Source organism: Mobula birostris, chromosome 2 (assembly GCF_030028105.1).
Source record: "Mobula birostris isolate sMobBir1 chromosome 2, sMobBir1.hap1, whole genome shotgun sequence".
Classification (NCBI taxonomy): domain Eukaryota; kingdom Metazoa; phylum Chordata; class Chondrichthyes; order Myliobatiformes; family Myliobatidae; genus Mobula; species Mobula birostris.
The window spans coordinates 155,381,133-155,394,356 of record NC_092371.1 but is presented as its reverse complement, the minus strand read 5'-3'; the positions used below and the strand labels follow the sequence as shown (position 1 = coordinate 155,394,356).

At 38.4% G+C, this 13,224-nt stretch overlaps 1 protein-coding gene across 8 annotated transcripts in view; it reads left to right on the top strand.

Annotated features, from left to right (window-relative positions):
* Window positions 1–13,224, top strand: part of fam135a (family with sequence similarity 135 member A) — a 120,414-nt gene that overhangs the window by 46,557 nt on the left and 60,633 nt on the right. For all 8 annotated transcript variants that reach the window (XR_011884553.1, XM_072250438.1, XM_072250432.1 and 5 more), the window contains one exon: window positions 4,056–4,209. Coding sequence is in view for 7 of the 8 variants with exons in the window: in XM_072250438.1 (XP_072106539.1) it covers window positions 4,056–4,209 (154 nt within the window). In the remaining variant the exon portion in view is untranslated. The remainder of the gene's footprint in view (window positions 1–4,055; window positions 4,210–13,224) is intronic.

The window sequence follows — 13,224 nt, the reverse complement described above, 5'->3', positions numbered from 1 at the left end:
GTAGATTGTAGGCTGTACAGCACAGGAGCAGCCCTTCTGGCTAACAATGCTGTGTAAAAGTAAATTAATAATCAAATCCCAACTAAACAAATTTCTAATCATGTTGGCTCAATTTCTGTTATCCTACTGGTATAAGTTTGGCGTACTGGGCAGGTTCCCAAACTTTTCCATTACAACTCATTACCGTTCTTTATGCATCTTTATGATGCCAGGACATCTTTAGGGAGCAGTGTCTCAGAGAGGTAGCGTCTATTATTAAGGACGTCCAGCACCCAGGGCATGCCCTTTTCTCACTGTTACCATCAGGTAGGAGGTACAGAAACCTGAAGGCACACACTCAGCGATTCAGAAACAGCTTCTTCCCCTCTGCCATTGATTCCTAAATGGACATTGAAGCTTTGGACATCACCTCACTTTTTTTTCATATATAGTGTTTCTGTTTTTGCACATTTTTTAAAATCTATTCAATATATGTACTTGATTTACTTGTTTATTCATTATTACTATTATTATTATTATTGTTGTTTTATTTATTTTTTCTCTCTGCTAGATTATGTGTTGCATTGAACTGCTGCTGCTAAGTTAATAAATTTCATGTCACATGCCAGTGATAATAAACCTGATTCTGATTCTCTTTACCAGTGCAATGCTGATAACTATTTACTGACTACAGCTTCACCTTGAATACTGTAATACCAAGCAAACTCATCTCCAAACTTCTATACTTGGGACTCAACACTCCTTTTACAACTTGATCCTTGACTTCCTGACTGATAAATGCGGTCATTAAGGATAGGCAGTTACACCTCCACCATGGTTATCCTCAGCACTGCTGTTCCATAAGGCAACAACCTCAGACTCCTGCTTTATTCCAGCATGGCAGATTCAGTTCCAGCTCCATCTGCAAGATTGCAGATGACACCATCATAGTGGGATGAATGTCACATAACAGCGTGTAAGAGCACAGGAAGGAGATAGAGAGCCACGTGACATGGTGTCATGACACAACCTTTCTGTCAAAGTCAGCAAAACAAAGGAGCTGTTCATTCGCTTCAGAAAGTGGGGTGATGCACAAACTCCTATTTATGTCACTGGTGCGAAGGTCAAGAGGGTTGAGAGCTTAAACTTCCTTGAAATAAGCATCACCAGTAGCCTGTTTTGGTCCAACCACATAGATGCCAGGACCAATAAAGTACTAGTGCCTCTACTCTCAGGAGGCTAAAGAAATTGACATGTCCCCATCGACCCTCAGCTGTTGAAAGATGCACCATTGAAAGCATTCTATCTAGATCAGGGGTTCCCAACCTGGGGTTCACAGATCCCTTGGTTAATGGTAGGGGTCCTTGGCATAAAAAATGTTTGTGAACCCTTGATCCAGATGAATCACAACTGCTTGGTCCAAGACTGCTAGAAACTGCAGAGAATTGGAGATACAAATAGTAGCCTACAGTGCATGGACTGTCTACGTTTCTTGCTGCCTCAGTAAATCAACCAACCATAATCAACATAATCAAGGACAGTGATGAAAGTGGTATCCTACATCACTCTGTACAGTAGTTGGAACTTGCATGCAATGGTGTAAGTTGTGGTAAGGCTATATTTGGAATACTGTGTACAGTTTTAATCACTGTTCTAGGGAAGACGTAGATAAGCTGGAAAGAGCGCAGAAAATATTTATGAGGGTGAGAGAGGTTGAAGCTACGTCTTTATTCCTTGGAAAAGTAGGAGAATAAGAGCTAACCTTATAGAAATGTCTTTAATTATGAGAGGCATAGATAAGGTGGTAAGGGAGTCCAAAACATTGGGGAGAGGGCGTGTAGATTTAAAATGAATGTACAAAGATCTTAAAGGAACCTGAGAGGCAACTTTTTCATATAAAGGCTGGTAAATGTATGCAACAAACTGCCAAAGGAACTGGTTGAGGCAAGTACAGTAGTTCCACTTAAGAAGGACATGGAGGGATAAGGCTAAGAGGAATATGGACCAAAGACAAGAAATTGAAACTGATTGGATGGTCATGGTAATTGGCATGAACTGGTTGGGCCGAAGGGCCTATATCTACTATACTACTCTGACTCCTCCCACGCTGGACGTTCTGTTTACTCCTCCTTCCCAACAGGCAGATGATACAAAAGCCTGAAAGCACCTGTCACCAGGCTCAAGGACAGCTTCTGTCCTGCTGTTATAGAACTTTTGAACTCTTGTAAAATAAGATTGATCTCACAATCCACCTCATCGTGGATTGTCTGCCTGCATCGCACTACCCCATCTGTAATCTACTCTGTAATATCTATTCTGCATTGTGGGTTACTATTTTCCCTTGTACTAACTCAATGGGGTGATATAATGAAATGATCTGAATGGATGACAAGCAAAACAGTTTTTCACTGTACTTCAGTGCACATGACAATAATAAACCAGATCAGGAAGTTTAATATGTGGTAACTATCCAATTGAAACTTTTTGACTTGTCCTAGCTTTGTTGTACACATTCCTCTCCTGTATTCTCTGACTAAAAATTAATGTAAGTCTGTCTTGTACCCAGTCTGACAAAAGATCACAGACTTGAAATTTTGCCTGTTTTCATCCCATTGATGCTACCTGACCTGCAGAGGTTTTTTTTCAGCCTTTCGTGTTCTTGTTTAAATGTACTGCAAGTTATTTCTCAGACACTAATAGTGCAACATTTAATAGTTATTTCATCCTCATACAACCTTGTTTCTTGGAGACGAAGGTAATGAAACTTAACCTGTGTGGGTGCTGAATCTCTGACTAGGCTTAAAGATTATGTCTCTCAAAATTTGATTTTTTTTGAGGAAGTAGCTAAGAAAATTGATGAAGGCAGAGTGATAGACATCAGTAAGGCTTTGACAAGGTCCAACATGTAAACAGGTCACAAGGAATGAGAGATATGTTGAAAATTCAAAAAATTTCTTGATGATAAGAGACAGTCTAGTGGTGGGTGAGTGTTTTTCTAACTGGAGGTTTGAAAAACTAGAAACATGTCTCCATAACATGTTGTGTCAAGGGTATTGGTGCTGGGATCTTTGTTATTTACAACAAATGATTTGGCTTCAAGATGTAGGTAGTTTGATTAGTAATTTTGCAGATAGCATAAGGATTTGTGGAATCATAGATAATGAAAAATGTATTTTTAAGGATACAGCAGCACATAGATCATCTGGAAAGCTGAGTGGAGCAGTGACAGATGGAACTTAATCTGAAAGTGTGAAGCTGTGCACTCTGGGAAATCGGATTCTGGCAGGACGTAATAAAAAGCAAGGACTTAAGCATTGATATACAGAGAAAACTTAGGATACAAGTCCATAGTTTACTGGAACTGGCAACATAGGTGGATAGAGGAGTGAAGGAAGCATTAAGAATGCTTGCCTTCATAGGCTGAGATATCGAGTAAAAGGGTTGACACATCATGTACCTGCACAAACATTGGTTAAACCTTGGAGTACTGTGTACAGTTCTGGTTGCTACAGTACAGAAAAGAATCAGTAGCAGTAGAGAGAGTACAGAAAAGATTCACCAGGATATTGAAGTCATAGTGTTATACAACACAGAAACAAGTTCTTTGGCCAACTCATTCATACTAACCAAGATGTCTTCCTGAGCTTGTCCAATTTTCTGACATCTGGCACATATCCCACTGAACTGTTATGATCCATTTACCCGTTTGAATGTCCTTCAAACATGGTATCTTAATAATTTCTACCTTCTGGCAGTTTATTCTGTATACCTACCGTCCTCTTTGTGGAAAAACCTGCCTTTCACGTCCCCTTTAAATATTTTATCTCTCACCTTAAACCTAGGCTGTCTGGTTTTAAACTTTAATCTAACTACTCCAATAACACTGTACAAAAGAGACAGGTTGATTTATTAATCTTGTACTGAATTTTTATGGAGTTTAGAGTGCAGGAGGAATTGTGCATGTGGTTCCCATTAACTAAGACTATTCCATACAATATTTTGTAATCTAACTATATCTCCTAGTTAAGGAATTTCAATGATTAGAATTAATTTCTGTGTATTTGCTTCATTTACAGGGAAGCAACTTTGTGGTACCAGAAACCTGCATGCAACATGCCTACAATTTCCATTATAATCTTTGTTCAAGCTTACTACTGGCTTATAAGGGCCTTTTCAACTATTTTGTTGTGGTCACTAAAGAATTGCCTTCATCTCGCAGGATGGAATTGGGTAAGTAGATAATTTAAATTTCTCTTTTTGAATTATGAATTTCACTCCAATGCTGACCAGATTAATATTTACATAATGTACTAGTTCATTGAAAATCAGAAAACTGCAAATGTTGGAAATCTGAAATAAAAACAGTGCTGAAACCACACAGTAGGTCAGAAAGCATCAGTGGAGAGAGAAACAGTTACAGGTCAATATACTATTAACAGTAATTGACTGATAAATTTTCACATTTAAAATGAAAGCTGCCAATATAAGTACGGCCTCCACTTCCAGGCTCCCCTCACAGTCCCACTGAATGTGCTGAATGCTGAATTACATTTGTGTGTTCTGAACCAGGTATACTCCTTGTTATTTTACATGAAGCCTTCTTTTGCCACAATGCTCTAGTCACACACCTGGCCTTATTCCTGTCCACTCTCTGTACAAATATTTGGTGTACTTCCCAGCTGCACTCCGTATTCACAGTGAACTTCAATCCAGATCATGCTTTATCTGCATACCTGTGCCTCACCAGGCTGCATCTCTCTTGGCCAGGTCTCTACTATGTTTTACCCACATACCTGGCTGTTTCTACCCATCTGTACACCTGGCCCTTCTACCAACACCCTCTGGCCATATACCTGTACATTTTCCTGACTATGATGGAGTTGCGCACCTACAACATTCCAGGCCATGATGGATAAGTTGCCTAGCTAAATTGAAGAAGCTAGATTGTTCTCCTTGGAGCAGAGAATGTTACGAGAGAATTGATAAAAATGCTCAAAATCTTGCTGACTCCATTACATGTGCACAAAGGGAAATTTCTTGCGTTGATTGAAGTGTTGAGACATGGAGGGTACAGGTTTAAGCTGGTTGGCTAAAGAATAAAAGTAACAAGAAAATAATCTTTTACATGGACCGATTAATTATAAGCAACAATTCCTGTTGAGTGCTTGGTGAAAATGAATGTAACTTTGTTCAGTCAGGAATTAGGGATTTGCTTTAAAACAGCCGGAGAACTAACTTGCCTTTTCAAAAAGCTCAAGATGGATTTATTCAGTGGATTCTTTCTTTGTAGTAACATTTGGCATTGTGTCAAACAAGCTATTGAGAAGGGTGACCAAAGTCATAAGTCATTTTAAAGATCTCCTTAGTATTGTCAGGGGGTTTGGGAAGTTTAAGGGAAGAACTCTTACTGTCGAGACAACAACACTGCAAATAATAAAATAATGAGGAAAAAGAAACCACCTCAATGTATTAGAATCAAGAATTGAAAGCTATTGATGAATTAGAGGAATGGAGCATATATAAAGACAAGGGGGTAGAGTAGTGTAGTGAATGGAATTTGAACGGAAGAGGAAGACTATTAGAACAAAAGGGTAGTAATTTTAAATTGAAAGCAATGAGGATCAGGAAAATTGTGATGAATAATCAGGATTTGGTCTATGTACTAATACATGAATACAATATAGGCATCAGAGGTTTGGATAACTCAAGATTTACTGGAGGGTGATTAAAAGTAGAAAATGCAAGAAGTACTCAGTAGGTCAGGTCAAATGTGGAAAGAAACAACTGACTTTTCATGGTGAGGGCCCTTTGATAGAACTAAGGAGACAAAAGGAGCTTGTTAAAATATAGTAAGGATGGGAGAGGGGATGTCTCTGATATGGTCACCCTGATTTTACCCTGCGGATTAGCTGTAAACAAAGTTATCAGAGTAAATGGGAGTGATTGGAGAGTGAAAACATATAGTAAAGAATGTGGGCGTTGTGAAATCTGGAGCAGGGAGACAAGCGCAGCAGGACAGGCAAGGTGTATTGTCCGCTTCCAAAGTAAAAAGAAACACAAACAAACTGAGTCAAAATCATAAATGGACAACGAAATACAGATGGGAATCAAATTGCCTGTATTTGTAGTATTCAATATTGAGTCCAGAAGGCTGCAACTTGCCCAAATGGAAGATGAGGTGATGTTTGTTATAAGTTATGATGGGCCTCATTGTAACAGTACAGGAAGCCACAGACCAATATTGCAGAGTGAGATGGAAAACAATAAGCTCAGTGTGAATTCAGCTGTGCCTTAAAGTGATCACCTAGCTTGCAGCTCAACAACTTGTTTTGTCTCCTTTCTCCTTCCTTCTTAAGGTCTTCGGCCTGATTCACTAGCTGCTATATTCTGAACCAAGTCGTTCACATATATTGTAAACAGCAAGGATCTACGCACCAATCCTTGTGGAACACCACTTGTTACAATCATCCAATCAAAAAAAACCTACCCTCTATCATTACCCTGTCTCCTGTTACTAAGCCAGAATTTGACCCGGTTTGGCTTGAATTCAATAGAACCTAACCTTTTGGACCAGTCTTCTTCATGGGACTATGTCAAAGCCCTTAATTAAGTCCATGTAAACTACATCTACTACACTCTCCTCATAAATACACATTGTTACAGCCTTAAAGGCTTGACCAATCTGAAATAAGAACTGCCCTTGACAAAGCCATGCTGGCTATCTCCGATCCATTCCTCCCTTTCCAAGTGATAATTAATCCTTTTTCTCAGTATTTTTTCTGGTGACTTTCCCACCACTGACATTAGCTTCTTGGGACTGTTATTGCCAGACTTTTCCCTGCTGCCCTTCTTGACAAAGTCCTCTAGATATATCTGATGTGTCACCTCTGACCAGTCAGGGTATAAAAATCTCATTTAAAGTGGTAGCACTCTTTCCCCTTCCCGTAGTAGATTGGGGACTTATTACATTTAAGTCCACTAAGTCATCGTTTATTTATGGAAACTTGTGCTAGAATTTCACCTTCCTCTTTGCTGACAGCATCCTTTTCCTTTCTGAATACTAATGAAAAGTATTCATTTGGGACCTCACCTATATCTTCTGGCTCCATGTACAGGTTCCCCCTGTTGTCCCTAATGGGTCTACTCTTTCCCTGGCTATTTTTCTGGACTTGATATTGAATACTGCAACTTCAGGTAACTTGATTTCTGTATTAGTCATCCTCCTGTAATATCAGTTTGTTTGGTATCTTTTCTCCCCTCTTTTCTCTTTATTACCTCTGGGAGTAGGGTGCATGCCCAGCTGCACTGCATCTATCCTGCAGGGCATGTCTCCCTGCTTTGCATTTGCCTACTCCTAACCTTCTTTTATCAATGTTCTTCTGTCTATGTGCTCACTCTCTTAACTGCTCCCATTCACTCATTGACTAGATAACCTTGTTTATGGCTTATCCTCATGTCACCCCAGTTTTACCCTATCAGATACACCAGCCCCACCTCCACTCCACCCATCCTGCAGCTTAACACACTCCTCTTGTCGTCTTCCCAGTTTTGATGAAGGCTCTTTGATCTGAAATGTTAATTTTGCCTCTTTTCCACAGATGCGGCCTGATCTGCTAAAAATTTGCAGCATTTCTATTTTATTTTCTGATTTCCAGTAACTACTTTTATTTTCTTTTATTGGAGGATAGTAGATCTCAAGATAGCTCTTGAAATTGTTGAGGGTAAAATTGATAATCATGTATTTGTCAAAGATTTTGATCCATAGATGGCTGACGTCCAGGTAGGAATTGGCATTGCTGGAGTGGAACATTTAGGGAGTATGTATTCAGACTGAAGAGTTTGCAAACAATTTACTTCAGTTTGAAATAGTCACCAGGGAGAAGATACAAGGATATGAAAATCACTTGCTTTGCTTTTCAGTGTGTAAGCAAAATAATTTGGAGATCATGTAAGATTGGCTGTCTTTCTCATCTAAAATTGGAGTTAACAAAGTTTTGGGAGAAAATAAGAACAGCGTCATAGTCCACTTGTGGGAGCTGATGTTGTGTCACCTTATAATGGTGCAGAATGTAGGCCAAGCATAGTTTCCAAGTGTACCCCACAGGCAGCAGTTCATGAGTACAGGCCCTCCAGTAACAATCAGGTAGCTAAGGCTGAAGCCAAGTGAAGTGAAGCACAGAAGTGACATTAAAGGTGTAATACTTAAGTGTGTCAGATACTGAACGAAAGTTTGTACATCACAGATTCAGAATCTATGTGGTATTAGAATCATTTTGATATCAAAATAGTAGAATGATATTTGGAGATCTTGAAACAAGCACTCTAGACTAAGCAAGAGATCTGTGACTAAAGAAACCTCAAGGAATAAAAGGGCATGTTTTGGTACCTTATTGGTACTTTAATTCTTTGATTTCTTATTAACCCCATTTTTAGACCATAAGACATAGCAGAATTAGGCCATTCAGCCCTTTGAGTCTGCTCTGCCATTCCATTATGGCTGATTTATTATCCCTCTCAACCCCATTCTCCCTCCTTTTTGTAACCTTTGATGCCCTGACTAATCAAGAACCTATCAACTACCGCTTTACATACAGCCAAATACTTGACCTCCACAGCCATCTGTGGCAGTGAATTCCACTGATTCATTACCCTCTGGCTGAAGAAATTCCTTTGCTATTCCAAATGGTCACCTCTCTATTCTGAGAAGGTGCTCTTTGATCCCAAATCCCCCCACTATAGGAAACATCCTCCCCAAATCCATCCTATTTAGGACTTTCAATATTCAATAGGTTTCAGTGAGATACCCTTCATTCTTCTAAATTCCAGGAAGTACAGACCCAGAGTCATCAAACATGCCTCGTATGTGAACCTTTCATTCCCAGAATCATACTCATGAGCCTACTTTGGACCATCTCCCCAGCACGTTTTCTTAGATAAGGGCCCAAAGCTGTTCACAATGCTCCAACTGCAGTCTTAGCAATGCCTTATAAAGCCTCAGCATTACATCCTTGCTTTTATGTTCTAGTCTCCTTGAAATAAATCCTAACATTTAACTTGCCTTCCTCCCTACCAACTCAACCTGCAAGTTAACTTTTAGGGAATCCTGCATGAGTACTCCCAAGTCCCTTTGCACCTCTGATCTTGGAATTTTCTCCCCATTTAGAAAATAGTCTGCGCCTTTATTTCTTCGATCAAAGTGCATGACCATACATGATATTTCATCACCACTTCTTTGTTCATACTAGTATCTTTCCTCTAGTACCATGATCTTGTTAAGTAGCCTCATGTGCAGCACCTTGTCAAAGGCCTTCTGAAAATCCAAGTAAGCAATATCCTCTGACTCTCCTTTGTCTATCCTGCTTGTTATTTCTGCAAAAATTCCAACAGATTTCTCAGGCAAGAGAACCCCTTTAGGAAACCATGCTGACTTTGGCCTATTTTATCATGTGCCTCCAAGTATCCCAAAAACTCATCTTAATAATGGAATCTTCCCAACCTCTGAAATCAGGCTGACTGGGCTATTATTTCCTTTCTTCGGCCTTCCACCCTTCTTAGAGTGGAGTGACATTTGCAATTTTCCAATTCTCCAGGATCTAGTGATTCTTGAAAGATCACTGCTAATGTCTCCACAATTTCTTCAGCTACCTCTTTCAGAACCCTAGGATGTAGTCCATCTGGTTCAGTTGACTTGTCTGCCTTCAGACCTTTCAGCTTCCCAACCACCTTCTCCTTAGTAATAGTGACTACACTCACTTCTGCCCCCTAATATGCTTGAATTTATGGCATACTGTTAGTGTCTTTCACAGTGAAGACTGATGCAAAAAAACTTGGCAAAGTCCATCTGCCATTTCTTTGTGTCTCATTATTACTTCTCCAGTGTCCTTTTCCAGTTGTCCAATATCCACTCTTGCCTTTCTTTTATTCTTTATATTTCTGAAAGCCATTGAAATCCAGTATCTTTCTCAGAAAGTGGGGAGCAGCACTGTTGGATTTTAGTAGGCTAGGAATACAGTTATCTAGGTAAAATGGTATATTTCATCATTAAATCTGAAGGTAATAACAAATAGAATATTATACCCTCTTCTCACATGTTCTTTTCTCAAGATGTGAATCTGAGGAATAACATTTAAACATAGCAGTTAAACATTTTCTTGAACTAAAGACTAAAAGATGTTTGCAGAAATATTAACTGTATTAGTTAGGGCCTTTTGTATATCAATACATATTTTATTTCAGTAAGTTTACTTGTCAAATCCTTGTCCTGCACATTATTTTTCATTTGTACAAATTCAGTGTTTATAGAACAAACTAATGCAGATTGACAAAGACAAACAATTCTGGGTGTTTGGTGAAATTCATCTCTTATTGACTGCAGTTTTTGTAACGGCGTCTATTTTGTATTCAGTAAGAAAGTGTATTGTGCTAGATTTCTGTTCTTCATTGAGAAAGTGCTTTGTCTTGAATTTTAAATCCCTTTAATCACATTTATATTTTGGAGAATCAGAATCAGGTTTTCACTAAAATATTTTATAAAAATATTTCACATCTAATTATTTAAAAATCACTTTTTCTTAGGCTTTCTTTAATGTGTTGAAAATTGGTGTATTTAATACAAACTGGTATTGTGTGTTATACTTTATATATTTCCTCAAACTCCTTTAAATTCTGAGAATAAAATGGTAATGTCTGCTATTTCACTAACAGGTATAAGTTCACTTTATTGATCTTATCTGACTTTTAAGTATAATTTAATTTCTCTCAAAACCAAATATGAATTATTTTTAATTGTTGCTAGACTGAGGCTGCCTGCTCATTTTACGTGGGATGTTGATTGGCCCCAGAGGTTAATCTACTAGACCTTGTATCAATGTTGAATTTAAATTTAGTCATCAAAAATGAAATGGCGGGATAATACTTAATTACTCTGGCTAAACAAAAATGTTATTGTTTCCTTTTGTGGCACAATTTTGGCATTAACTAAAATGTTGTAAATAGTCAGGAGGTCAAGCAACATTTGTGGAGAGCAAAAGTTTCCATTACAGATCTTGTCCTTTTATCATTCATACACCATCAACAGTAAACATAACTCTCTTGCTCACTCCGTCTCCAGATGCTGCCTAACGCACTGAATATGCCCAACATTTCTGTTCTGTGCTTTTTGCTTGATATTTAACAATTAATCAGTGTGATATTTTATATAAGTAGATGTTACAGATGAAAAGAATCCAAGAAGATTAGGAAGAAATCCTTACATGATCACTTAATCCTCATACCTCATATCGCATTCAAAGATTGTCACTGATACAGAACCATTTGGAACATTTGAAGTATCCTTGCCCTTCTGTGACCTACCTCAGGTCCAACTCTAGTTCTTGGGTTTGGGATGCTTATATTGACCAAAAAGATAATATTTACAAAATATAATTTTTGGGCTAAATTGCTATCTGGAGAGAAACTGTTCAACAACATATTCCACAATAGCCATTTCTGGGTTAAATTCAGTGACAAACTTGTGCCACTAAGTAATCAAGATACCATAATATGATGCTTTTCTCTCAGTGACAACAGTGATCCTTGAAATAATTCTTTGTTTTTTTTTTCATGCATTTGTTAACCATGCCACAATGTGCCAAGAAAGAGCAGAGCATCCTACTCCAAATAAAGCAAACAATGTCTTAGACTTTCAAAATTCTTCTTAACATTCATTTATTTCAGATAATTTAATAGGCTTTTCTATTTATTTGTCCTTGTTGCAGATTCTATGAACAGCTGCTAAGCAATGATATAACTAACCTCTTAAGCTTTTGATACCACTTCTGTGCACAGCAAGAAACTGATTTAAACTTTATGCACCAACCCTGCGCACTGCAAAAGTCTATTGTTTTTCAGTTATTAATTTCAGTGTTTGCAAAAGGACAAAACGTTGGTACAAATTATCTTTTTTTAGATTATGTTAATAATTATGTATTACAGCATGTGAATTGATTTGAAAATCAAATCACAACATGGGATAATCTCAAAATTTACAGCAAGTTATTGCCATTTAGCCTGTAATTCACCTTGTTTTACTACCTCCAGCTTTCATCATACCTACGTTTGTAGATACTTACAGTATCTTTTTATTGAGAATCCTGTGCAGATGTGCCTTGTTTAAAGGAAGTGTTAAAACTGCCATTATGCTCTTGCCCATGAAATTTCTTTGGATATAAAATAATCTTCATTAACGAGACATCTCATTACTTCTGTGGTTAATCCTACTTTATTTCCTGCATTCTAGGTAACTGTGGGGCTCAATTATGAGCAGTGATTGTGAGAACTCATGAGATAAAAGTTGTGACAGAAAGCAAGTCTTCATACAGAACTATCTCAATCAATCTTAACTCTACTTAAAACAAAAGGAAGGGAACATAGAACATTACAGCACAGTGCAGGCCCTTAGACTCACAATGTTGTGTCTCAAAGATCAATCTAACCCTTCCCTTCTATATAGCCCACCATTTATCTATCATCCATGTGCCTATCTAAGAGTTTCTTAAATGCCTGTAATGTGGTTTCCTCTACCACCACCTCCAGCAGTGCATTCCACACATCCACCACTCTCTGTACAGAACATCTCATTATACTTTCCTCCTATCATCTTAAAATTATACCCCCTGTATTAACCATCTCTGCCATGGGAAAAAGTCTCTGGCTATCCACTTGATCTTTGCCTCTTATCATTTTGTATACCTCTTACGAAGTCACCTCTCGCTCTTCTTCACCCCAAAGAGAAAAGCCCTACCTCGCTCAGGACAATCCATCTACTGCAAGCAGCATCCTAGCAAATCTCCCCTGCAACCTTCCTGTAATGAGGCAACCAAAACTGAACACAATATTTTAAGTGTGATTTAACCAGCTTTTTGTCAGTGTTTTATAGGTTTGCAATATTACCTTGCTGCTCTTGAACATCACCAACCTTCATGTCATCTGCAACCTTACTAACCCACCCTTCCACTTCCTAATCTAAGCATTTATATAAATCACAAAGAGCAGGGGTCCAAGAACAGATCCCTGTGGAACACCACTGGTTGCTGAACTCCAGGCAGAATATGATCCATTACTACCACCTACCTTCTATGGGCAAGACAATTCTGTATCCACATAGCCAAGTTTCCCCGAGTCGCATGCCTCCTAACTTTCTGAATGAGAATAAGATGGGGAACCTTATCAAACACCATATACAGCAAACCCACTGCTCTACCTTCG